Raw genomic sequence first — 27,981 nt, 5'->3', positions numbered from 1 at the left:
AGAGCCCTGAGCAACTAAATGAATCTTCCAAAGAAAATGATTGAAGGCTGCAACACAAGCCTGGATTGTGAGATACAAAAGTCTAAGTTTATTAAACAATTTTGTTAATGTTTATTACAAAGACACAAAACAAGTCTCATCTGTGGGACTTCACTCTAGCCTCTCCCCTACCCAAACTCTGTCAGTAAAAAAATGACAGACAAAAGACCTGAATAGATAAAGCTAGTTACTTGGAGGGCTAAACATTTAGTTAGTTTTGTTTTGCATCCTCAGCTGACCTTATTTTTCTTTACTAAACTCCTGTTTCTATCAGACATGGCTGATTCAGGGGATAAACAGATATAAAAATATGGACAAATTCTAGGACAACCTAGAATTCTGTTCTAATTACAATTTTGTTTCTTAATTCCTAGAATTCCTAAAAAGGCTTCCTAGAAACGAGCCATGATTAGCTCCATTCAAGCATTAGATAAGAGGTGTTATTGTTTTTATCTTTTAAATAAAAACCCCACGGTGGTCACAAAAATGTCAAACTCTGTTTTAAGCACATCTATAAAAGCATTTACAGACGTAGATGTCCATGCTTAGGTCATTAATAGAGAAGTTATTAAAGAGGTTAATTCCCAATAGTCACTGCAATGCCTTCAGTTTTACAGCTTATTCTGGAAGTGCCACAAGAGGAATCTGAAAGATACAAGACACAGGTTTACACAATTGGCGTTAATGAATTTATTAATCTTTACAAAGAAGTCTCTGAACAGCTGCTAGCAACAGCAGGGGATAACTATTCACTCAACACATCCCGGCCTGATTTGCAGAAGGGTTGGGCACCTGCAGCTCACACAGACTTCAGTGGGAGTTCTGAGTGATCAGCTGGTCTGAAAAAATCAGGCCCTATATGCTTACTACTGCTTTAAAAATCAACATCACCAAATGTGTGTATGGGAAGGGAACAACAACTGCCAGTTTAATATATACAAAATTGTTTGGACAAAATGTGAACTTTTGTAAGTGGCATAAATAAAAAAGTGCTCTTGACAAGACTAAGTACCAATTTCACACTTTTATCATCAACAAGTCTCCAAGAGCTTCGTCAGGCAATTGTCACATCTCATTTGTGTAATGAACAGGGACATGCAACATTAGTGTCACTTCAGAGGCACGGTGGTTCATTGCTTTCTCAAGGATCACTGGGACGTGATGTTCCTGCAGATTGTTTGTTCAGTCTGCTTGCAATGTTAATGAAACTAAAAAGAATTAAATCTAAAATGATTTGCTCCATAGCGTTCTATGAAAATCTCAATAAACTTCCTCTATTACAGTAACCCACATGCCACAAACTTGTTAGCATGATTAGCAGAGACAAAGAGCTGTTTGTTCTTCCCATGAATTCTGTGATTACTTGAGAGTTACTTTATAATTTCTTGTGTTTTGAACTTGGTTAAAATTACATCAGCAAACCAACCGGGTGACCCATTCATTACAGGGCTTTTCATACCCAAAGCTCTCAACTGCTTTATGAAGTGACGTAATACTTAGCACTACATACACAGATCACTTTATCCACCACTGATCTGGAGCTGCTGATTAACTGCACAGCAACAGAGTTTAGGACAGGAAGCAAAGAATAGCGTAACCAATTAACTCTGGCAACACAATGTTCTGTAACAACATACTGGGGCATGTACAGTATAGACTCAGGAAGAGTACCGCCAACTGAAGATATTGTAACAATGTGCTTTGCCAGCAAAAGAATTACCAATACACAAGGCGTCTCATTTTAGGTTTTAACTGATAAACATCAATAAAACATCTGGATACAAAAAAAGTAAATCAGTGTTTATCCAACAAAGACCAGAAGGTTACCCAATCTGTGTTGACTTGACCCCCTTCCCAGTGCAGTTTGTTTATACAGTCCCTACTCCCTGTCTTATACCTAAGGGCTAGTCTTCACAGAGCAGTAATGGGGAGGGGGGGGGGGAGGGGAGGGGAGAGAGAGTGTGTGTGTGTGTGTGTGTGTGTGTGATTTCTAAAGCACTGTATTGCACATTAATTGGTCCACGTAAACTAAAAGCTCCCTAGCGCCCTTTCACGTAATACTGTTTCAAATAGTACTATGGGGGTATACAAAGGGAAAGCCGTGACACCGTCCCCCCGCCCGATTTTTGGTCATCTAAACAGAACTTTACCACACACCCCTCCCCCACACAAAAAAAACCCCAACACACACCAACCCATAAGCCCTACAATACCACTTCCTAGGGCCCTTAGATGCCTCCAATTCTACTGCTAACCCAGCCTGACCCAGCTCAGTTTATAATGTGACCATTTGGTGGTAATGTTACTACAGAAAGTAGCATGGTTGCAGTAATATTTCCACAAAGGAAACCTGCCTTTAGATTCTTAATCCATGGACTGATAGCCCTTGGAGGGAAAACACAGCTCTAAGAACACCATCTCTATGGTAACAAGAGCGGAGCTCTTCAAGGTGTAGATTCCCTGGGTATCCCTGATACAGAGCGAGGAATCTGGACATAAATGGAAGCGTAACTAGAATCTTGATTGTACCCGTAATAGTTCCTCTTTGAACCACTCAGTGCTTCAGGATGGTGGCAGGGCCCGGTTACATACCTCTGAGTGGCAAAGAGTAAGGGAGGCAGAGCCCGAGTCCCTACAGCAAAGGAGAAGGAGAATGAAAACTTACTTGAGGGCCAAACCTCCCAGGATCAGTATGTGACCAGGGGGACATTCAAAAGCCCCCAGATAGTAGGAAGTGCTGATTCAGATGTGCAAGGAGCAGCACACAGGAAGAATGAGTAGTGGCAGGGAGAAGAGGGTGGGAAAGCCACACATGTACTGACTGTCCCCACACCAGCACCTCATAGTGATTCCCAGCCTCCTCTCGGGACAGCTGCCTGCCTGCCTCCTACACTTGCTAACAATTATTTTTGATTCATTTTCACGTGTCCTTTTTCAGCCACTAACTTTCTATTACTTTGTTGTTCCCCTCCTTTTCCCCCACTCCCCACAGGGTGACACGTTGCTTGGAGTGACGTTGTCTAATGGTGGCTTCTTGAGGCTCTTACTTCTGGGCTGAGCAGGCCAGAGATGCTAAAGCCTATGCACTGCTGCCAGCACCTGTAAGCTGCTCCTATGGCTGGCTACCTCAATGGCTGCTGCAGAAGCTGGAAGGCAGGCAACTTTGCATTGGGTTTGTACAGCTCCGTGAGAGTCTGTATGTCAGAAGTTAATTCCTCTCATCTGCTCCCAGATTAAACTGTTGCCCACCCCACCCCCAGCTGAGAAACACTGGCAACGTTGTTATCCCACTAACCTTGAACAGACAGGAAGGGTGACATTACAGAAGTGGGGACATAACAGACTTATTTCTAGACCTGCTTCAAAGCTGAAAGCTTTCAATGACACCCCCACTAAGAAAGAATTCCTGTTCCACCTACAGTAAAATAAGAGATGGACTTGCCACAGAGTTCTGCCCCCTTCAACAGTCTGGCAAATCTTGCATGCTAAGGGGGGGAACAACAGATACCAGGGACAGTAACTTCCCAGCAATGGACCCAGTATTTGTGTAGCTTCCAAGAGACTTCACGAGATCAGACAATTCACGTGACCCAAGGATCTAGATCTACCAACAGCCTAATCTACCTTTCCTTGAAGTGTGTAAGGTCAGTGCCTGAATAAGAAGGTAATTTAACCTGATCTGGCTGTTCATTTGACAGTTTAACTCCTTTCCATAGTTTTGATAAACTCTTCATTTATTTTTTAAAATTTGCTATATTTCTTCTTTTACTAGAAGATACAATCCCGTGTTTATTCACGGGACTCTCAATGGTTTCCAAAGTAATTTAACATAGGGACTTATGGACAATTCTCAATTCATCAAACTACGAAAGCACACGGCTCTGCAGGACTGAAGAGCCTCACACTGAAGGTAGAAAAAAAAATAACTGAAGTTTTAAGCTTACAGCAGCATACATCCTCCTCAGTGATCAACTTCTGCATCTTCAAACTGCCCTGCAACCACTGGTGCTGTGTCCACCTCCATCCCATCTGAAAACAAAGCCAAGGCAATGAAATACTGCAGCACTCCCAAGCTGAACACACTGTGACATAAAGTCAGTGCCCTCTGCTGGCGAGAGGTTAGTGATGCAGGAGATACTAATATTGTGTTGACAGTATTCTAGGCAAGTTGAAAACACAGCAACTCCCCAGACCTATTTCACGTACCCTTAGCAACACCCCTTTTTAAAATGTCAGTCAGACAATACTAAGTCACTAAATTGCATATTATAAAGAGACACAAGGTTGTTAAGCTGGAGTTTCTATTACTCTCCTAAGAAAGCTTTTTTCTAAAAAGCAAGAACCCTTATTTGGTTCACAGATTTGAACATTAGACCCCTGCAATTGAGATGAAGGCATGATTAGAAAGCATAACATTGCAGGTGTATATGAAGTAGGTTAGTCTCAAATAAAATGAATCTAAAGCCTGTTCTAAGAACTTCCTGACCACACTCGTTAGTCTCCCATGTAAAGCCATCGTGTTGAGCAAAGTCAGGATTAGTCACTTTAGCTGCAGTGTCAAGAAACCTCAAAAAAATTCGGAAGATCAGCAGCCAAGGATCTATCACTGAACTAACCAACCCACTCTTCAAGAACAGAGCAACAGCCAACAAGATAGGGTGACCAGACAGCAAGTGTGAAAAATCAGGACAGGGGGTGCAGGGTAATAGGAGCCTATATAAGAAAAAGACCCCAAAATCGGGACTGTCCCTATAAAATTGGGACATCTGGTCACCCTACAACAAGATTCAGGAAGGCTACTAAGCTTGCTAAGAGTAGGTCCAAGCTGTGCCATACACGGTCCTGAACTTTGGGTTCAAAATCCAGACTGAACTTTGAGATGAAGGGAGATTTCACAAGAACAAATGAGATCATATAAAAACATTTTTATACAAATGTAATTTAATCCACAAACTTGTGGAACGCACACTAAGTTAACCTATGGAAAAATAAAGAAAATGCAGAGTTAACGCTAAAGAAAAGTCACTCAGCTGTCAATTACTGCAACACATCACATATACCTCGTTACCATACTGCTTTGCTTGGCTAGAGAAAGGATGGGCTAAAGACAAACTTTCACAGACTGGTTTAAAAGGCAATCTTAGTTACATAGGTTCAATAAATATTTAGAAACTCTAAAAATCTTACCTGAACTGGTGCAAGCCTATATTCAGACACACACACTGCACATTTCTGACCCAGGGAAAAGCAAGAGGTACTACCCTTTAAAGATTAAATGGCCAACATTTTAATAGCCCACTGCTTTTTCCCCATGTTTTCTAATATTTGTCTCCAGATTGCTAAGGTTGCATTCAGAAAGCGTGTAACAGTGATCAAACTACAAAATAGGTATTTTAAATGATAATGGAAATACTTACACACCAATGTAATTTTTCAAATCATGTTATTACTCACCATTTATACCGTAAAACCGGCTTCTTTTTCCCAACACACGCAGAAGTTTATGATATTATTGCTCACAAGCCAATTTCACCATTGCTACTGCCACATAAAGAAGCATGCAGCAAGGGTCAAGAAACATTACTATACGTAGTTTGGGGGAAAGGGGCAGGTCTCACCTTCAAACTCTCTCACTGAATCTTCTGTTCGCACTCCAGCCATGTTGTACTGGCTGCTGACAGACTGAGCTAACATGCCCTCTAATCTCTCCAAAGTGGCTTGACCCTCTGCAGTTAAGTGTGACAACCCTTCTTCATAGGTGTAGAAGGAAGGGATATCGCCTTGTCCTTGTTCTGCAAAGACAAATTTGCATTTAGCAGATATGAAGTTATAAACACAGCAAGTGCCTACAAGATACTAAACCACTTTAAAAAGATATTTCCAGACGGGGTCAGGTAACACGTACTTATTTATTAACCAGGCAGGCTATTTTTAAACCAATAGTAAGAGTCAAACTGAAAAGGATTCACTAGCACTGACTACACAGCAGGATCTTTTGACAAGAACAGGCAATTTAGAAAGAAATCCATACACTATCTAAAATGCTTTTAAAAGAACTCTCTAACGAACAGCATTTTGCAATTTCATTTGCAGATCTCTAAGTGCTTCAATCAATGAGTTTCTCCTAAACGCTCCTGCAAGGCATTATAGCAGGTGACAGCCCTGCTAAGGTTCAGACCAGAGTTCTGTTTAAAGCCCAAATATTTTAAGTGCTCTAAATTCAATACAATTACTCAGATTGCCTTGAAATTTGCCCATGCCTCATGAAAGCACATGTTTCCGTTAGTAGACCAAATCTGTGGCCATTTCACCAAGGGGTTCCCTAGATACAGGTCCCTCCCAAAATAACAGCCTTTTGAGTTGACAGATTCTGGCAACTGATTTGTGCTTACAGATAGAGATTAAACAAGGGTGCAGATCCTTACACCAGGATCTCAGACAATCAAGGGTTACCCTGGAAACTACCAGCCCATTTGGGAAAATCAAATTAAAACTTTATTTGACAAAGATTTTGCTACTGTACTGTAGAACATCAAAACCATCTCATGCTAAATGAGATGCTAATGAAATTGAGCATTGGGCAGAAAATAGAAAAGGCTGGACGGCATATTGCTAAAATCTGTCTGTCAGGGTTTCTTTTTAATTTTGGGGAAAATGTATTTTTGCAAAAAAAATTAGATATGCAAATGCTTGATGGCAAGGTATCCGCATTTTAGGGGGTGGTGAAGTTGAAGGATTAGGGGTGAGAAGGGTCTGACCCCCCCTCTTTCAGCTCCCCGCATGCGAGCCAGGTTCTGCAGGGGGCTTGCCTTATTGGGAGGGGTCCTGAGCTCCTGCTGCCTACCCCCTCAATGTGAGCTGGGATCTGGGCCTCCCTGCATCCCAGAGTTGTGTGTGCTCCACTCCTTTCTCCCCTGTTTTGTGCCAGTATTTGGGGCATCTCAGCACATCTATGAAGGTCTAACCCACACACACCCTACCCCATGTGAGCTGGGATCTGAGGAAGTCCTGCCTCTCTGGGTGGAGCTTAGAATGGGCATGCTCAGAACAAGCACTAAGAAGACACTGCTGAGACTGGGGTGAAGAGCTGGGAATAGGTATGCCCAATGTATCAAAAACTCTCCAGCACTAGGGAGTGGGGAAAAGAACACCCACAGACACGAATGGAGCAGTTCACAAGTCAGAGCTATTGTTTCAGGCTGTATTCAACTTCATGGGGTATTAGGCTGAGAACATCTCATGGGGGCTATTAACACTGCCCTGAGCCTGCTACTTGGGCAGAAATCGGAGAATGAAGATTTTTCCCAAATGTTCACTAAGTTTTTCTTAAATTATTATTTTGGAAAATGTAATCTGAGTACACCAGAATATTCAGAAGACGCTGAAACCATATTTGAAAAGAAAATAAATTATACATGCAAATGCTCACTGGGAGGGGAGTGGTGATTAGGGGTGCAAAAGTAGTTGGCGATATGTGAAGTGACGTTTGGGTCTGCAGCAAGGGCAGAAGATAAATGGGAATGGGTGGTAGAGGAGGGAAGAAAGCTTGGGGGACTCATCTCAGACGGAAAGGGTCAGAACATAAGAATGGTCATACTGGGTCAGACCAAAGGTCCATCTAGCCCAGTATCCCGTCTGCCGACAGTGGCCAATGCCAGTGCCCCAGAGGGAATGAACAGAACTGGTAATCATCAAGTGATTCATTCCGTGTCTCGCATTCCCAGCCTCTGGCAAACAGAGGCTACGGACACCATCCCTGCCCATCCTGGCTAATAGCCATTGATGGACCTATCCTCCATAAATCTATCTAGGTATTAACTGGAGTGGGAGGAGAGAAGATGGGACAGGTTGGACAAATCATGCCAAAAGAATCCAATTTCCTTCTTTGACAGGGTTTACTGGCCTAGCAGATGGGGGAAAGCAGTAGACATGATATATCTTGATTTTAGTAAAGCTTAAGCACAGTAGGGAAAAATGGTCTAGATGAATTTACTATAAGGTAGGTGTAAAACTGGTTGAAAGACCATACTCAGAGAGTAATTATCAATGGTTCACTGGCAAACTGGGAAGGTGTATCTAGTGTGGTAGTGCAGGGGTCAGTCTTGGGTCTGGTACTATTCAATATTTTTATTAGAGACTTGGATAACAGAGTGCAGGGTATGCCTATAAAATCTGGATGACTCCAAGCTGGGAGGGGTTGCAAGCAGTTTGGAGGACAGGATTAAAATTCAGAACCACCATGAAAAAACTGGAGACTTGGTCTGACTTCAACAAGATGAAATTCAATAAAAGATAAGTGCAAAGTATTTCACTTAGGAAGGAAAAAATCAAATGCACAACTACAAAATGAGGAATAACTGGCTAGGGGGTAGTACCACTGAAAAGGATCTGGTGGTGACAGTGGATCACAAATTGAATAGGAGTTATCAATGTGATGCAGTTGCAAAAAAGGCTAATTATCATTCTGTGGTGTATTAACAGGAGTGTCATATGTAAGAAACGGGAGGTAACTGTCTTGCTCTACTCAACACTGGTGAGGCCCCAGCTGGAGTACCGTGTCCCATTCTGTGCGCCATGCTTTAGGAAACGTGGACAAAGTGGAGAGAGTCCAGAGGAGAGCAACAAAAATGATAAAAGGTTTAGAAAACCTGCCCTGTGAGGAAAGGTTAAAAACAACTAGGCATGTTTAGTCTTGAAAAAAGACTGAGGGGCGACTTCATAACAGTTTTCAAATATATTAAAGGCTGTTATAAACAGGATGGTGATCAATTGTTCTCTGTGTCCACTGAAGATAGAACAAGTAATGGGCTTAATCTGCAGCGAGAGAGATTTAGGTTAGACATTAGGAAAAACTTTCTAACTATAACAGTAGTTAAACTCTGGAATAGGCTTCCAAGGGAGGTTGTGGAATCCCCCATTAGTAGAGGTTTTTAAGAACAGGTTGGACAAACACCGTCAAGAATGGTGTAAATTTACTTGGTCCTGTCTCAGCACTGGGGTTGGACTTGATGATTTCTCTAGGTCCCTTCCAACCCTACATTTCCATGATTCTATGTAGGGTAGCAGAAATTGGGAGTTCAAATCAGCAGAGTTCTCCTCTTCCATGCAGGTGTGTGTGCTGGGATCTACCCTACCCCCACCCCTCTGCAGGGGTTTGAGACTTTCCTTGCCTACTACGTATTCTGGAACCTGGGACACCCTGTTCCTCTTAGGATGTCTCCATGTGAACTGGCGTTTGGTGTGGGGGGAATGAAGATAACATTAAATTAGAATCCAGAAAATGAATAGTGAAGATACACTGTGGCCAGCCATCCCATCCCACACAGAAGTGATGCATGTAGGGGAGGGGAATGGTTTGGAGGTGGTGTGGACTGGGTGGACTCGAGATATGGCTGGCGAAGTCTGGCTGAAGCAGAGGCAGGAGTCCCAACTGGAGGTAGGTTAGTGGGAGTGACGGCCCAGCTCAGCATGCAGCTGGGTGTCTGGCTGGTGAGTCTTGCCCACACGCTCAGGGTTTAGCTGATTGCTATATTTGGGGTCAGGAAGGAATTTTCCTCCAGGGCAGCTTGGCAGAGGCCCTGGGGTTTTTTCGCCTTCCTCTGCAGTGTGGGGCACAGGTCACTTGCTGGAGGATTTTATGCATGGCTCAAACATAGGTTAGAGGTTTGTTGCAGGAGGGGGTGGGTGAGATTCTGCGGCGATCATATTGGTCCCTTCTGACCTTAAAATCTACATAACCCAGGTAGCATGAGCCCTCCAGTAAGCTACAGCATAGGGAAGAAGATAGCAAGGAGCAACTTCTTACAGTGCAAACTAATGGCTTCATGAGAAGGGGAGGGGAATTGGAAGTGTGTGTGTGTGGGGGGGGGGGACGGGGACGGGCGCTATGTGCTACACATCATGGGGAATGGTGGGGCAGGGAGTGGAGAAGGAGAGACATGCCAGTCTTCTCTCACATGCTTAAAGTTACTGTGACAACCACATAAAACACATGGTAAAAAACAAAAACACTATCTCCCCTTGGCGAACACATTTCACAAAAAGATTACTCCATATCCAACCTTTCAGTCCTTGTCCGCAAAGGAAACCTGCCAGAGGTGACTAGTGAGAGGGACACAAAGGGGGCATGTGACCTCCCCAGGTGACCCATGCCCACCACCCATGTGACCCCCTGACGACTCACCCCCATCCCGCCCCCGGGCTCTCCCCATCCCCCATTACCTGGCAAGGGGAGGGGGGCGCTCTGCTCCAGTCCCCCTACTATGTGGAGCCACTAATGCACATCCCAGGCAGCCTCTGGCCATGCACCAGGCAGCATGGCTGGAAGAGGAGAGGCTCTAGCGCTGCCTCTTCCCTTCATCTCCTCAGCTGCCGGCCTTGGCGGCCCCCTCCCCCCATGTTGGGGAGGGTCATGTGACCCTTTGCCCCCCCCCCTTCCCTCCACAGGTCGCCACTGCCTGTACTACTCCTTCAAAAGATGAACTGGGGAGCTTAAATTCATAACTCTGCTAGACACTAACTATCATGGCCTTAACAAAAACATTGGTTTTATGGCTTTTTACAACATGAACATAGCAGCTCCCCTTCTTTGTCCAATCACTGCAGTGCCGCTTCACCTTGAAAGGTCCTTTAGAACGTGTTAACTACTTATGCAAAATAACCTGTTCCATCTTGCATTTAGCTGGGACACTCGGAGTACCTTTCCCAGACCTCAAGAAGAGCTCTGCATAGCTCATAAGCTGGTCTCTTTCACCAACAGAAGTTGGTCCAATAAAAGAGATATTATCTCACCCATCTTGTCTCTAACTATGTAATGAAATGGTCAAGGTTTTGGGACGCATACCATGGATGAGACTTCTCTCACTGGCCCTGTTAGCAACTACACAGACATTGCAAACATTTCAAAGCATGACCACTATCTCCACTCCACTATAACAAAACATCCAGGAGGGGGAGGAGCACCGCAGAATCACATGGAAAGACCACTGGACAGGACTATCCCTAGCTCTGTCACTGGCTTGCTAAGTGACCTTGGGCAAGTCACTTCATCTCGTTGTGCCTAAGTTTCCCAACTGTAAAATAGGGATAAGGATGTGAAGCTGTTTGAGATCTACTGATGAAAGGCACTGCATAAAAGCTAGGTCTTTCGATTATTACCTAGCCACAGCTGCATACAAACTGCGAACCTTGGTGAGAACTACAATTGCCTAAATGACCACTAATGCTTACCAACAAACATTTCTTTATTTAAAAAACTAGGATGACAAAAAATTAATTAGCACAGAATTAAGGCTGCCAGTGATAGTTCATGCCCTTTCTGAAAACTGAGTTCAGCAAAACTCAAACTTCTGAAAACCAGGAAAGAGAGAGTTAAGATAATTGCCCAGGCTACCTTAACTCTGTCCTCTTTCAGCGATGCCCCAATACACCCAGAACACACTGTCTTCTCACTGTAATGGACAAGTGTTACCTGCGCTTGCCCTACGCTCAAACACTGAGCCTACTCCCCTGACAGAATACCACACCTGTAAAATTTAATAACTACTTCATACCCTTTTATAACCCCTTCCCACTCACTCACAGAATACCATCTCCACCTACACTTTCCCTTACCCCTCATTAAATCCAGACTGTTCTCAGACCCCACCTCACTACAGACAATACCCAGGGCAAAAAGACCCCAGTGCCCTATTGCTAACACAACACAACTGCACTGAAACAACGCAGACTGGAACCTCAAGGTAAATACTCACCTCTTTCCTGTGACCCCACACATGGGAGGGCTCAGACCCAGATCTCCTCATATCACAATCACTGCTCTTCCTATCTGCTTTGACTTATTCCTCCCACATTCAATACAATTACACCTAACACAGTAAGTGCATATAATTCCCAGGGACTACAGCCAGTTCCAGGGTAGCAGAGTTAAGTTGTGTGGGCATTTACCTTAACGCTGTATGTCCTTGTTTTCAGAAGTTTGAGTTTTGCTGAACTCAGCATTTGGGAAGGGGACAAGCTGGGCAACCGTAACTCTGCGTTAACAAAGTCTTTTGCCATTTAATTATATTTTACATACAAAATCTGTTAAGAACAGTAAGGTTGCAAAGTCAAACACTCAACATTTAGGAAATCCCAGAACCAGGTGGCCTGTGCAACCGTAATTCAGCCCCTTGCACATTTGGATTCTAGTACAATATTTAATTACATGACCACATACTATCTCCCCTCACAAGATGCACAGGATTGACGGTGTTCAGGGAACGAATCAGAGTTGTGTACTGAAGGAGGCTGTGGTCTGTAGGGGCCCCACCTCCTTTGTTGCAGAAGTTGGAAGATGTGTAGTGAATGAGGCAGGGGGATTTCAGGAAGAGAGGGGATGGTCTCATGGTTAAGGCCGTTGAATCCTGTCCTGGAGAACTGGATTTTATCCCAGTTTTTGCCACAAAGTTCCTATGTGACCCAGGGAGAGTCACTTAAACCAAGCTTATAATAAACTTCAGATTGCTAGAAACTTTACAAAATAGTTAGGAATACTTCTTCCCGGTTTACAGAGGAGGAAACAGAAGTCAACTGTCCAAGGTCTCCAGGAAAACTGTGGCATTGTGGAGAACAGAACCTACCTTTCCTAATTCTAAAACCACACACACACTCCCTGAAAGTTCCCTTTATTATTATTTCTGGACCAGACTTCAATTGGCATAATTTACATGCTTAAAATAAAGCATTTGCTCAAGTGCTTTGCTAAATCAGGGCCTTTTACCACAGACTCTTCCACAACATGGCTGGAACCACCTAGCAGTTATTGCCAAGTAGAATCCCATCCCCTAGTAAAGCAAGTTGCAGGTCATACCTCTGGAAGCAGGAGGAGCCTGAATCAGAGGGGAGCCTCTAGACAGGTCAAGTAGAGAAGGCTAGTGTGGTGCTATCAAGGGACTCAGAGGGTGTGTAAACTAACAGTCCACTACACTGTGTTAAACAAAGTGATCAAGCCATAGGGTAGGTGCTGAAATCACATTAGCTTGTTGACTGGGAAGGGGGAAGGCTGCTGTCAGTTAATGTCTTGATGCTTTGGAGAATACAAACAAGGCTGTGGTAGGATTTTTGCTGAACTCCAACTAACACCCTGTAGTCTGATTAGTGATTTTCTGCTCATTTCTGAGCTTCTATGCCCCAAAACTACAATATAAAACATTATTTAAACGTAGATGATACCAGTAACAGCCAAGGAATGTCTTTTAAAAATACACACGCACAATAGATACAATGCTTAACCTGAGAATAGCTTTCTAAGAGAGGCTCCAGGTACACAAAAGTTGGTAGGTATTTAAATGGTAGCATATCACTAACCATGGGCCTCCACGTCATACTCCTCTCCTTCGTAATCATTGTCTGAATCTTCATCTTCAGGGTCTGGGTGTAGGGCTTGGCATTCACACATTGCTGAAAACATAGCTTCCACTGTAAAAACAAACCACACAGAATTCTCCCATTGGTGAATGCACAAAACAGCTCTAGAGAGAGACTCCAAGGCCAGAAAGGACCATTGTGATCATGTAGTCTGACCTGTGTAACACTGTGGAAGCAGAGAAAGAACTGACAGGAAGGGGATGCAATGCATGACAGTTCATTAGCAAGAGTTAGGCTAACTGTAACCCTAATAACGCGAGATTTGTAGAAGCGAGGAATGTGTGAGGCGAGTGGGAAAGAACTGTGTGAGAAGTTGTTGCGACCTTGTGTAGATAATATGGAATGTAGACTAAGAGTCTACATTAGTGAGCAAAACAAGATATCAGAATGACCTGTGTATAAACAAAATGCAGCTGTTGCTCATTATTGTCTGAAACAAAAGGTATAAATGCTTGCTGTAATTGTTTACCTGTTGAGAGACCTGTTTAGTTCTCTCCCTCTATGCAATTGATAGAGAGATAATAAAGTATCTGATTTGCTGTACCCAAACAAAAAGTGAGAATTCTGTTATTCTCCGACAATCTGGGGGCTCGTCTGGGATGGCAATGCCCGCAGAGGTACCGGCAGCTGCTACGGATCATTCCCCTTCGAACCCCATGGCGCCACAATAGAGGTAAGAGATCTTTTGATATCTCTATTGGGGTGTCGGAGGAGGACTGTCCGTGGGGCCGTCTGTCCCTGTTGGGCTCACGCCATCCGAACATATTGACTGTGCAGCAAGGTCAGATGCAGAGCGGCTTAGGGGAATTGTTTGCTGCCCCCCGTATGCATATGCGAGGTGCATAGGTACGCACCGGAGCTGAGGGGTTGTTACCGCCTCGAGTGATGCATCGAGGTACGTGGGAATAGTACCTGGAATAGAGAGAGAGAGAGAGAGAGAGATGTGTCTGTGTGTGTGTCTGTGTGTGTGTGTCTCTCTCTCTCTCTCCCCCAGAGTACTCTGCGAAGTCTTTTGGCTTGTGATCAGAACTACTCTAACGCAAGCCCGGTAACTAGAGGATCTTTTAGGAGATCCGACCCACGGTGGGCTAACAGAAAAAGAGAAAGTTAATCTGCGTTCAAGGTCAAGGATCAATGCAAACCAGGCTAAGCACAAAGAAAAACTGCTTTCGGCCCCAGCTGGCTGTGAAAAAATATAGACATAGTCAAACCAAAAGCAATACAAGTTACAGTGCTGAGATTACATTTGCAAAGCTTAACTGTCCAGTGAGATCCAACAGTCTGCCTTTGCAACCCTGGAGCCGGCGTGGTTTGGGGACGCTGAAGAAGCCACAGGCAATCGGCCTGGACTGGAATCACTGAAAAGACGCCCCAGGAGACCTCAGGGCATTAAAGAACTGCCCTCCCAAGAGAGGAAGCAAGTTGGAAATTGTACCGAGTGGACTCCTCAAAAGTGGGTGTGCTTGTCCTGGTTTGTTGCTCCAAAGCTCTGTAATAAAGTTATTTTACTGGAAGGGTGTACATGGCATACATTGAATAATAAGACTAATGTACTGTATAAAGGCAATGTGTATGTGTTCATTGTTGGGAAAAGGTGTATGAGTGAAGAGTGGAAGTTTCCTGTGTAGGTTAAAAGAAGCCAAGAAGGGGAGAAGGAAAAAGAACAGAACGAGTTAACTGAAAAAAAAAATAACTAGCAAGCTCCGTCCAAAGATAAGACGCTGGCCCCATCCAAGGGCACTGCCCACAGCTAAGACTTGGCTGACAGCCAAGCAAAGGGGGGCCTGAATGTGCCCAAGCAACTATGAGATCTGCAAAACACTGCCAGGCATTAATGAAATGTGTTTAGGTTTCTTTTCCTCACAGATAAAAGAAGTGCTACCCAAAGACCCTAGCAGCCCTGCCATTCATTGAAACAAGGAGACTGAGTCTACGTAAAGTCCATCAACGAAAAACTGCTTTGGCTCCACACTGGAAAGGCCCTTTCCAAGTCCTGTTAACCACCAACACCGCTGTGAAGTGCCAAGGACTACCTGCCTGGAGCCATGCTTCTCACTGTAAAAAGACCCCTCCACCTCGGGAGGACTCTCCGACTGATGATAAGCCTATTTCTCCTTCTAGCTCTGCTGTGCCTTCTGGACAGCAGGAAAAAGAAAAAAAAGACAAGGTGAAGTGCTAGTAACCTCTCCCTTGTCCACTGACAGACCTACTGTGCCTTTGGATTTTTCTAGAAGAAGCAAAACCATTACAGGGTGATGTGCTAGTAACCTCTCCCCTGTATGATGCTAAACCACGCTGTTTCAGGAAAAGAGAAGGAACACTTGCTTCATTGAAACCACAAAGTCCAGGGATTCCTGACTACAAGAGACATTAAGAACTGACCCTGGTGAAGAAACTTGTGGGACCCATGCTTGGGAACGTGGTATTGATTGGATTTTGGGGTTTATTCTACAGGCTGCGCCCTGTGTTTTGGATAAGTCCTTCAGCATGTATTGCCCTCCCTAACTGGATTTTAAATGATAAGTACCAAAGGCACTTTGTTGCCATTGCCCCTGCCATCTCCTCCATTACACTATTACCCCTGTCTGTATTTGGATGTGTTATAATGTCATATATTTGATAAAACCAATGACGAAGGCCTTCACACTTTAGTGATTTATTTAAATATTGTTTGAAAAAAAATATTTTTAAGGTTCAGGATATCCCATATAAGCGAACAATTGAATGGATCAGTGGAGATAAAAGTATAGGATATCACTACCAGTGAACCCCAAGAATCTGTAATTGCAATTGATGGGTTCTATAGCGAATGTTCCTGGAATTTGCACTGTGTTAAATGAGAGAGGCCCTTATTGTTATTTGGTCACCCAATTAGTGAACAATTAAACGAATACCCAGAGTTTGTTTTGCCACTGGAAATTTTACCTGCATAGCAATTATTCCAGTGACTAATAATGTGACCTGTACCTTAGTGCAATACACCCCTTCTTATGCCATTAATATCAATGCCTCCTGGAAATACATAAAGGTGTTCAACCAACAGATGTGGTATAGTACTACACCAAAGAGAGATGTATTAGGATATCAATGGACTGTGATTAACACTACACTAGGGACTGTTAAATTTTCATTGCCCTTATCCAGTTTCCAGATTACCTCTACATACCCATATTGCTCACAGGGGGCTGCCATTAGATTAGTACAACAGAGGGCTTGGGTTATTTCTTCTAGAAAGAAGAGAGACTTGACCGGATCCCTATGGGATGGGGCCAATAGTGCAGCAGCAGTTTGGAATATTTTTAAGAACCAAGAACATGATGAGAAATTGGGACAACTAGAGAAGGCCATTGGCCTTGTTTCTGGAGCACAACTAACCCAGGTACAGGCTGGAGTTGGTGAGTTACATGTTATTTCCGCCCCATGTTCTATGACCCAGAAGTTGCTGACAGAGATGGTATTGAATATCACTGAGGCTGGGAAGGCATTGCAGTGGGACCTAGCATGTTCAGAAATTCAGGATTTCCTGAATGACCAGCTAATGGCCATTCGGAATGATCTAGAGCATCAGGCTTGGCCCACTGCCCTTACAGACACATCAGGAGTACCATCTGATCTGTGGCCACGGAGACATACTTGGAGACTTTCTGGGTGGAAGTGCAGACGTTCTCAGTGCTCCTTCCAAGCATATGGACTTGTTGGGAGGTGGGGGGGGGGTGGGCTCCCACATACCGAATCCTGCCGGGTCCATGGGGAGGATGCATGTGGGATTGGGTAATTCACCGAGACATCTGGGAAATTAGACTTCCTGGTATGCCCAATCAATTTCTAGTCAGTGCTCCTGGGATTACATCTGACATTTGGATGGGGTTAGGGAGTCAATGGACGTTAGAACCCCCACAGCTTCAGTGTATCCGTAAACTGAAGCCAGGAGCAGTTGTTACTCTTCATGACTACGTTTGCTGGGAGGGTAGGGGACACGGAACTACCCTAACAGGACACTTACTTTTTTCAAGCTAATGAGAGTTGTTATTAATGGTTCCCAATCCTGCTGGAAAGGCGTAACGAGTGGGGTTCCGCAGGGGTCTGTTTTGGGACCGGCTCTGTTCAATATCTTCATCAACGACTTAGATATTGGCATAGAAAGTATGCTTATTAAGTTTGCGGATGATACCAAACTGGGAGGGATTGCAACTACTTTGGAGGACAGGGTCATAATTCAAAATGATCTGGACAAATTGGAGAAATGGTCTGAGTTAAACAGGATGAAGTTTAACAAAGACAAATGCAAAGTGCTCCACTTAGGAAGGAAAAATCAATTTCACACATACAGAATGGGAAAAGACTGTCTAGGAAGGAGTACGGCAGAAAGGGATCTAGGGGTTATAGTGGACCACAAGCTAAATATGAGTCAACAGTGTGATGCTGTTGCAAAAAAAGCAAACATGATTCTGGGATGCATTAACAGGTGTGTTGTGAGCAAGACACGAGAAGTCATTCTTCCGCTCTACTCTGCTCTGGTTAGGCCTCAGCTGGAGTATTGTGTCCAGTTCTGGGCGCCGCATTTTAAAAAAGATGTGGAGAAATTGGAAAGGGTCCAGAGAAGAGCAACAAGAATGATTAAAGGTCTTGAGAACATGACCTATGAAGGAAGGCTGAAAGAACTGGGTTTGTTTAGTTTGGAGAAGAGAAGACTGAGAGGGGACATGATAGCAGTTTTCAGGTATCTAAAAGGGTGTCATAAGGAGGAGGGAGAGAACTTGTTCACCTTAGCCTCTAAGGATAGAACCAGAAACAATGGGTTTAAACTGCAGCAAGGGAGGTCTAGGTTGGACATTAGGAAAAAGTTCCTAACTGTCAGGGTGGTTAAACACTGGAACAAATTGCCTAGGGAGGTTGTGGAATCTCCGTCTCTGGAGATATTTAAGAGTAGGTTAGATAAATGTCTATCAGGGATGGTCTAGACAGTATTTGGTCCTGCCATGCGGGCAGGGGACTGGACTCGATGACCTCTCGAGTTCCCTTCCAGTCCTATAATCTATGAATCTATGAATCTGTGTGTATGTTAAAGCCACCACATTGCAAAACATACATTTTAATCTCATTACCACTGCAGGCAATCATATTATTTACTGGCCTGCAGATAGAATTCTGCAAGTAGTCCTTAGGTTCCAGATACCCTTTAATTGGACTAGTTTAGTACCTGATCGATTTCAAAATTTGCCTTTCAGACAGCTTATAGAGTATCCACCTTATGTACTAAATATGATGTATTGTGTTATATGACTAAGATTGTACAACAACCCCATCATATTATCGCTATGGGAATGTTATTGCTTGTGTTGTTGTTAGCTAGTGTAGGAGTATGTTATTGTTGTTGTAAAGGACGTAATAATAGTAATACCTTTCATGTCCATGCTCATCATGCATTGTCATTACATCCAATCAAAACCCCTAAGGTTGAAGCATCTGAAGTAGAATCTGAATTCCAAGACTTAATGCAAATAGAGATTTGAAAAATGTTTGTTGTACTAGTAGTACAGAAGGGGGGGGTTGTGGAAGCAGAGAAAGAACTGACAGGAAGGGGATGCAATGCATGACAGTTCATTAGCAAGAGTTAGGCTAACTGTAACCCTAATAACGCGAAATTTGTAGAAGCGAGGAATGTGTGAGGTGAGTGGGAAAGAACTGTGTGAGAAGTTGTTGCGACCTTGTGTAGATAATATGGAATGTAGACTAAGAGTCTACATTAGTGAGCAAAACAAGATATCAGAATGACCTGTGTATAAACAAAATGCAGCTGTTGCTCATTATTGTCTGAAACAAAAGGTATAAATGCTTGCTGTAATTGTTTACCTGTTGAGAGACCTGTTTAGCTCTCTCCCTCTATGCAATTGATAGAGAGATAATAAAGTATCTGATTTGCTGTACCCAAACAAAAAGTGAGAACTCTGTTATTCTCGGACAACATAGACCACAGAACTTCCCCAAAATAAATCCTAGAGCAGATATACATTAGTAGGGATGTGACAAAGATACTTGTTTTAATCAAAGGATGGATAGTAAATACAAGTCTTCATCACATACATGGCAGCATCCAGGAGCGGTGAAAGGGCAGAGTAACAAAACCCCTCCAGTCCAATACACCATGACAACACTCAGGAGGTTCTGGGGTGGGAGAGGAGATCAGAGAGAAGAAAATAGGAATTCTCCTTCATTAAAGCAGCCACTGAATTAAAATTAAAAGTTACACTATATTAAGATTACAAACTTGCAAGCAAATTAAGTTACTGCTTTTTAGATAATTCCCTTAATAGTCTCTAAGTCAGTTAAGTCATCACAGGATGAGAGATAAAAGTTCTGTCATGGATTAGAAACCATCTGAGACAAAACAGAGTAGGAATAAAAGGTCTGTTTTCAGCATGGTAAGATGTTAACAGCGGGATGCCCCAGGAACCCATGCTAGGACAGGGAGGTTAATATATTTTTGAATGATCTGAAAGTGGACAGGCAGAGAACAACAACATTTGCATACAACACAAAATTCTCTTTAGTCACGACTGAAGACGACCAAGGAATGCCAGAGACGCATAACAAAACTAGGAGAATAGGCATACTGTAAACCTTTTTTTTTCCCCCCCCTGCACTTATGCATTGCTGGGTTTAGACTCACTGTAAATACCCAAAAAGCCTAGGTTTCACCCCTACAGAAAATTTCATCCCAATTTGCAGTAGTCAAAAAAGAAAAAACAGTGTTGGTACATATAAGGAATGATAGAAAAATACTGAAATCACTTTCCATAGCTCAAGGGCACTCATTCATCTGCAATATTGTGTTCATATCTGGTCATCATATTTCAGAAGAGATAGAGGGGAACTAGAAGAGGTTCAGAAATGGGCAATGAAAGTTATTAGCGGTATGGAGAGACTGCCATAAGAGAGATTAAACTAACAGTAGTTAATGAACACATTTGCTACACAAGTAAAATGGCATTGCAGATGAATTAGGAGTTGCAGACATATAGTCTGGTTAGTCTCAGGCCTGGTCCCCACTAACCCCCCACTTCGGACTAAGGTACGCAAATTCAGCTACATTAATAACGTAGCTGAATTCGAAGTACCTTAGTCCGAACTTACCGCGGGTCCAGACGCGGCAGGGAGGCTCCCCCGTTGATGCCGCGTACTCCTCTCGCCGAGCTGGAGTACCGGTGTCAACGGCGAGCACTTCCGGGATCGATTTATAGTGTCTAAACCAGACGCGATAAATCGATCCCAGAACATCAATTGCCTGCCGCCGGACCCTCCGGTAAGTGTAGACGTACCCTCAGAAATATTATTCAGCAGATATAATCTGGGTATTCTTAGAAATGTTATTCAGCTACAAACTGCAACTGTACTAGAATTTTCACTGAAAACTGGCTGCCCAACACATCCCAGCCTTAACTGAGATACTAAAACTGACAATAAATTAAGCACAATCTACTTAAGGATACTTCTAGGAAGGCAGAAGTCCAGTAGTTACCAAAGGGTAGTGGGAGTCATGTCACTTGACCTCTCCGTACCTCAACTCCCCATATACATCATGTCCCTACCTCAGAAGGGTATGGAGGCTTAACTCAGTGTTCGTAAAGAGCTTTGAATCTCTTAACAAAAAGAGCTATACCATTATCTTATTTCTTTACTTACAGGCTGATTTGTCGCTGGGTACAAATCTGAATTCTGCAATTGGTTCATCATCATCACTGTCTTCCTCCTCTTCCCCTTCAGCCATGGGAGTTTCTTTTGGCTCTGCCTCTAAGGAATTCAAGTGTTTAAAAGAAATCTAAATGTTTGCATTTCCCCAAATTCTGGCCCACTTGTTCTTTTAATGCACATACATATTACATATATAACGGAGTCAGGGACCTAGTTCCGAAATGCAGCGAAAGTACCAGTGTCCCGTAGTAGAACTAAAGTCACATAACGAACACAGGCAAAACATGGCTAAGGCCTTTGTCTGCGCTGCCTCTTAGGAATTTATAGGATGTTAACCACCATAATACCCTGGAATAGAGCTGTAATTGAGCCCCTTTGCCTTAGTTTTATCCGTAGTATAGGCAGGCCCAAATAAATGACTTCGTCCATGTCTATGCTGGAATCATAACTGTCTGAGCTATAACCATACTTACATATTTTTTGCAAGCAAGGTTCTAGCATAGTGTCCCCACTTTGAGCACAATGGGGCAAGGGTTTCTCTTCTAAATGCAGCCTATAGCATGGCTTTAAAACGATAATAGAAAAAGGCACTCATCTACATGGGGATGCTTGTTTTTACCAGTCTAGCAGCTTCCCTGACCAATGTGGATTGGGATTTTTTTCCCCCCTGTACTGTAGCATCAAGGGTTATAAGAGAAACCACAGTCCACTCTGGTCAAGGAAACTGACCTAGACTCTTCCTAAAAAGAACTGTGTTCAAAACATTTGTTTTCAATTGTAAGAATGACAGTGTAAGTAATTACTCGATATGCCATGTTTATTTTATAGTGCTGTGATACAGTCCCCATGAAATCAATCAGCTTTTTGGATTGGCCCAGTAACGATAGAGTTAACCCATGTTCAGTTTCTGATCTCTCTGCTCCTTTTGCTAGGCAGGCACAGGTGGTGGAAATGGTGGGTCGGAAGCATGCTCAGCCTCCAAGGAGCAGGTATGGGTGGGTGCCTCATGACTTCTAGGAGTGAAGTCTCTGGATAACTAAGCAGCAGTGCTGAAAAACTCTACAGAGATTCATGTTATAGCAGCGGTTCTCAAACTGTGGGTCGGGACCCAAAGTGGGTCACAACCCTGTTTTAATGAGGTCGCAGGACTGGTGTTAGACTTGCTGGGGCCGTGGGACGAAGCCCGAGCCCCACTTCCCAGGACCGAAGCCCGAGGGCTTCAGTTGTGGACGGCGGAGCTCAGGGTACAGGCCGCCCGCCAGGGGTGAAGCCCTTGGGTTTCGGTTTGGCCCCCCCACCTGGGGCAGTAGGGCTTTGGCTTTGCCTCGCCCCCCTCACGGGGCAGCGGGGCTCAGGTTTCGGTCCCCCTCCTGCTGTTGTGTAATAATTTCTGTTTCAGAAGGGGGTCTCAGTGCAAAAAGTTTGAAAACCCACGTGTTTGAGGCCTGCTGCATTTTTACATCTACTGAAATAAATAAAATAAGGAAGATGGCTGTGACATGGAGCCTTGTATCTGGAAGGTTTAGCATAGGGGTACAAACTAAGTCCATGTCCCAGGAACTACAGATTTTCTAAAGGAACACGGAACAAGTCCGGCAAGGCATCCATTTCCACAAAGAGCATCTTGTACCATCAGAGCCCAGAAACTCTGCAATGTACTAACGTCAAGACTCAAAACAAGTCAGCAGAGTGTCCACTGGCTGCCTCCAAAAATAAAGCATTCAAGGAGACTTCCCAACACTTTGCAGGCTGACATCAGCAGGCACATCTTGCAATTGTGGTGCCCAGCTGCCTGTTCTCAGTTATGTAAATCTCAAGCTCACCCCTTCATAAAACAACACACAGATGCTCACAGGGACACACAACTCACTTGAAGTGTGACAAAAGCTTCCAGAGAAAAGTTTTCAACTAGCAATAATCACGCCTCAGATTAACCTCATTGGCTATGATACTGCCACTGCGCAAAGCAGGATCCTACCCAGCCATGCTACACAAAACATGGAAACTCCTGCAATAATTGAAGCAGTTTGGTTTTACTTTAATGCCCTGAATTCCATCCAGCAGAAAGCAGCAATACTGTGTTACAAACCAGGAATGGACTTGAAAACTAATTGTTCAGGTTTCCACAGGCTACAGAAGATTTACTGTAGCCTGAGTTTGCATAGAAAATTAGTCAGATTGATGTTACAACACAGGGGAATCTCTCCAGGTAGAAGCGGCTCTACGTTCCTATGTGGTAATGCCAAAACTAAGAGCTTACCTTTATTTATTCTTTTTTTTTTTTTAATTTAATAAGTTTATATACCATTTTTTCTCTAACCTAGATTCGCGCAACATTAGAAAAAGATACATTACGGAACTGGAATAAAAAAAAATATACATTGTCCATTTCTCCCTCACACACTATTTGAAGAAGGTTCAATGGAATGACTGTCTTTTTGTATTAACAAGCAATATGGTCCTTAAAATATACCTTAAACAGACATTTTAAAAGCTGGGACACTTAATTTAGCTACCAAACCATTCCTTTCCCTCCTAATTTGCTACGTGGACCTACTATTATGTTAGTGGGCTTCTTTCTTAAGGAAGCACTTAAAAAAAAAAACACTTTAAAAGGAAATTTGCAAAAAATATCAACTGTGCACACACTGTTGCTTCTTTAAGATGCATAAAAGTAGCACAGAAGACTCCACCCAAAAACATTTTTTATAAGTGGAAATCCATATCTTGTCTAACCAGGAAGACTGTTAAATAGAGTATTTATTATTACAAGTAAAGTCATGACATCGGAGTCTTTAACAGGCCGAAAGCTGAAGCAAGTGACTGGAAAGTGGGGAAAGGAGAGATTTTTAGTCAGCCTATTTAAAACTTACTTTTAGTTTGTCTTTGTTAGCACTTATTTAACTGCAAAGGACAAGTATTGTGGAGAAAACATGTTTTTGTTAAAAAATCCAACACCCTGCCCTTTCAGCAGAAGATCATCATATAAGAGCTCCAAAATCCCCAAAAGCACCCCCAGAAGGGCAGACTTCTCAAACATGGTATTTCTAAAAGGGTTTAAAAAAAAAAAAAAAAAGGCAGCAAACTTAACAAAAAAAACCAAAAAAACCAAACCTTTCAGGTCTCCTTTCTAGATCATGAAGAAACAAGAAAGGGCATAAGCCTAAGTTTGTTTAAAAAACTCTGTGGGACAGCTTTAAAGATTCAGTAATAAGCCTCATAACATGAACTGCTCTTACGCATGTGCAAGAATTCTGAATGAAGGCTTCCAGTGTAATTTCAAATTGCAGGCATGCAAACACCCATTCACTACACAGAGGAAGGGAGGGAGTAGAGGAAGGGGAAGCAGTGGAGAAAAGGGACATGAACACAAGTATCAAAGGAGCAGATAAGCAGATTTTTATTCTGTTTAAATAGGACCAAGAGAGCAGAAACAACTAAAAACTGAAGTTTAATAGGAATACTCTCCTGCTGTACATTTTAACAAGAGGCAGGATAGAAAATGTGAATAGTAGAAGTGACTAGAATATCAGTGCACAGTCAGGCTTCCAGGAAAGGCACAGCCTTTAAGAAAAGGAAAGTAACGAGGTAGAGTGTTTGAAATAAAAATGTAAAAAGAGACAAGGCCTGAATTTTAAATCCCAATTTCCTCACTGTTCATAATGGACAGTTCAAGTGACAAATTACCCCTACAGTGAGACAATTTTCATTTCAGTTGTTTACTGAGCTACAAGAGAAAGGAAGAAAAGTACGTAACAATACAGACATACCATACCTTCAAATTTGGCATTCACCATGACATACAAATGTTCCCATGGATAGGCATTTAGGTCCCTGGAGACAGCATGTAAACTTATGGTGGGATAGTCCAAGGAGAAACCCAGTCCAGACTTATCTAACCATGACAGGCGACTGGAAAAAAATAAGTCAAAATTAAACAACTCCAAAAAAGTTCTGAGTCACGTGACTCAACCTCACAGATGAAGTTCAACAAATCAAAAACAGTAAAATCTATGCAAGAGATTCTGTAGGCAGCACTCATCCCACTTAGTACTGAACTAAGGCCCAAGAACTATGCTAACAAGTCCTTGTGTTTAAAATGAGATAACTTATGGTCAAAGATACTATAACACTTTTTACAAGAGATGGAGTGTGATTCCAAGTGCTCTGGACAAGTTTCATCTCGGATTAATACATTCTGATAAATTCCTGCTGCAGTTTCAATTTGAAAACTGCATAATTCATTTTCTGTCCTTAAATCTTAGAATTGATATGTGCTGTTGATATGTTGCACCCCAGAGGTAGCTGCACTGATCCATGAGGATAGTTCAGGGGTAGGCAACCTATGGCACGCATGCCGAAGGCGGCATGTGAGCTCATTTTCAGTGGCACTCACACTGCCCGGGTCCTGGCCTCCGGTCAGGGGGGCTCTGCATTTTAATTTAATTTTAAATGTAGCTTCTTAAACATTTTAAAAACCTTATTTACTTTACATACAATAGTTCAGTTATATATTATAGACTTATAGAAAGAGACCTTCTAAAAACGTTAAAATGTATTACTGGCACGCAAAACCTTAAATTAGAGTGAATAAATGAAGACTCAGCACACCACTTCTGAAAGGTTGCCGACCCTGGTATAGTTTATACCTCAGTTTGTAAAGTGCTTTGTGATCTTTCAAAACAAAGAGATCATCACAAAATAAGATCTTCCTGAAGTTGTGGTGATAACAAATGCAACATTAATACAGCTTAAATCAGTGAGTCTAAATGAGTTTCTATGGGATACCAGGAAGAAACAGGATTTGATGAGGTGAGGAATCACTTTCCTAATTATGATCAGCAAGCTGTTTCTTTCCTCAGTTTTAAGTGTTGACAGCTGTAAATGCACTGAGTGTGTACTTGGATCCAAAGCCTCATTGTATTCAGCAGCGCCTGGTTCTCCCACACTGTGGAACTCGAATAATGTAATCAGAGTGCATACTGGCTCATTCTATTCATTGCTCATAAATGACCCTTGTAGAAGCCTCCCATCACACTATATGAGGAAGCAGGGAGAAATATTTGTATAAGCCTCAGACAAAAGTCTATTGAAAGCATAGTAAAGGGCGCAACTCAGCATTATACATGTTGACAGCACACATCTTTGGCCTAGTCTACACTTAAAACTTAGCTTGGCCTAGCTACATTGCTCAGGACAGAGTTACGGCAGTACTATTACCTGGTTTATAACTTGGATTTCAGTACAGACAGCTATTTACTTAAGAAGGGTGTCTCTAAGCTCCCCAGGGCAGTTCTACAGCGTTGGGCATAGTCAGCAGTTAAATGAGGAACAGCAGTGCGTAGAAATGCAGAGGACCATCTCTCTCTGGACAAGAGCCCAGGAAGACCTGCCTGGCCTGATGGAGAGATAACATCCTGTGATAGCCTAGAGATGGGGGGACCGGGTGCAGACAGCCAGGCTGGAAGAGCTGCTCCACACTGTGCCTAGGCTGCAGGCAAAAGGCTCTCAGCCAGCAGTGGGCTTCAGGCACACAGGGAGCATCCCCAGAGCAGCCCTGGGCATCAGTGGGATTCCCACCACAGCCTCCATGCCAAACAAACTACTGCAGACATCTACTGCTCAGATAAACACCCAGACAGGGGAGAGCACTGAGCTCCGACTGTAGAAGTCGGAGAACGGAGCAGCCCCACTGCACAAGGGCCTGTTCCCGCCAACCCACCTGCCAGCCAGGTCTCCTCGCCAGGGCCTGCTCCCCACTCCCCTCCCAGGTCTCCTCGCCAGGGCCTGCTCCCCCCCCCAACCACCCCTTCCCGCCTGACAGGTCTCTCGCCAGGGCCTCCTCACCCGCTACCCGGATCCCCCCTACACTCCCCCCCGCCAGGGCCTATCGCTCCTCCCCCCGCCAGCCGGACGCTGCTCCTCGCTTGCCCCTCCCCCAGCGACTGCCCGGGCCGCACCTCTCGGCGATGTACAGCGTCCCAGTGCCCAGCCCGCGACCTCCCAGCACCGCCTCAGTGTCGGGCTGCTGCTGCCGGAGCCCCTCGGCCGGCGGCGGGAACCGCTTCAGGAAGCTCATGGCAACCGTCTCCCTCCACCCGCCGCTCCGAGCCTAGCCGCCGGAAGCGGAAACGCCACTCTAGCCATCGATATGGCGAGGAACGAGCCGCTCTAGGCACCGCTCTATGGTGAGGAGGCGGAGTGCTCGTCCCTGAGGCCGGCACAGCGGCCGCGGCGAAGCCCCTCCCCTTTACGCTCTGCAATGGGCAACGCGTGTTCCAGTGCCCCCGCCCCGTATGTGTCACGTGACCTGCTGTGTTATTGTAGGGTCTCCTGCCAGGAGATTTTGGGCACTCCCCTGTTGGGGTGGCTTGGTCCAGACTTGCACATGGTACTATGGGTGTGAGGTCACACCAGGACATGGGTCACTCCTCGCTCACTCCAGTGCTGACAGCAGGGGAACGGCCAGGAACGCGTGAGGGCCCAGGCCCCCCCAGCAGTGGAGGGTCGTGGCGAAAGGCTGCATCTCCACAGCAGTTGCCAGTGCTGAGCACGCAGGAACTAGGGCAGGAGTGTGAAGACACATAAACCCTACAGGAGGGAGGCCAAGTCTACACACAAAAATAAGGTGGTTTAACTACATTGCTCAGGGGTGTGAAAAATCCACACGAGTGATATAGTTAAGACAACCTAACCCCCCTACTGTGGACAGGGTTAAGTCAACAGAAGAATGTCTGTGCTAATTTAACTATCAGCTCTTGGGGAGGTGGATTACCTACACCAACAGCAGAAACCTCCCCCTCTCCCCAGCAGTTGTGTCTACATGGAAGCACTAGAATGGCA

General features: G+C 44.0%; 1 protein-coding gene and 1 non-coding gene across 3 annotated transcripts; both read right to left on the bottom strand.

Moving 5' to 3' along the window:
• Positions 1-65: 65 nt before the first annotated feature.
• Positions 66-27,397, bottom strand: CLNS1A (chloride nucleotide-sensitive channel 1A). 2 transcript variants are annotated; one of them, XM_005290551.5, is made up of 7 exons: positions 27,099-27,397; positions 24,914-25,050; positions 21,130-21,237; positions 13,387-13,497; positions 5,658-5,831; positions 3,984-4,068; positions 66-684 (listed from the first exon to the last, which is right to left on the bottom strand). In XM_005290551.5, the coding sequence occupies exons 1-6, from the start codon at positions 27,215-27,217 to the stop codon at positions 4,001-4,003; spliced, it is 717 nt and encodes a 238-aa protein (XP_005290608.1). In that variant the 5' UTR covers positions 27,218-27,397; the 3' UTR covers positions 66-684; positions 3,984-4,000. The 2 variants fall into 2 exon arrangements, with proteins under 2 accessions (XP_005290608.1, XP_042706176.1); XM_042850242.2 differs by lacking the exon at positions 3,984-4,068 and having other exon boundaries at positions 27,099-27,286.
• Positions 22,963-23,107, bottom strand: LOC135981011 (U4 spliceosomal RNA). Its single transcript, XR_010597962.1, has one exon. It is a non-coding gene; the product is annotated as a U4 spliceosomal RNA (small nuclear RNA).
• Positions 27,398-27,981: the final 584 nt, after the last annotated feature.

This window comes from Chrysemys picta, chromosome 1 (genome assembly GCF_011386835.1).
Source record: "Chrysemys picta bellii isolate R12L10 chromosome 1, ASM1138683v2, whole genome shotgun sequence".
NCBI lineage: Eukaryota > Metazoa > Chordata > Testudines > Emydidae > Chrysemys > Chrysemys picta.
Note: the sequence above shows the minus strand (reverse complement) of the source record. Positions and strands in the feature narration are given on the sequence as shown.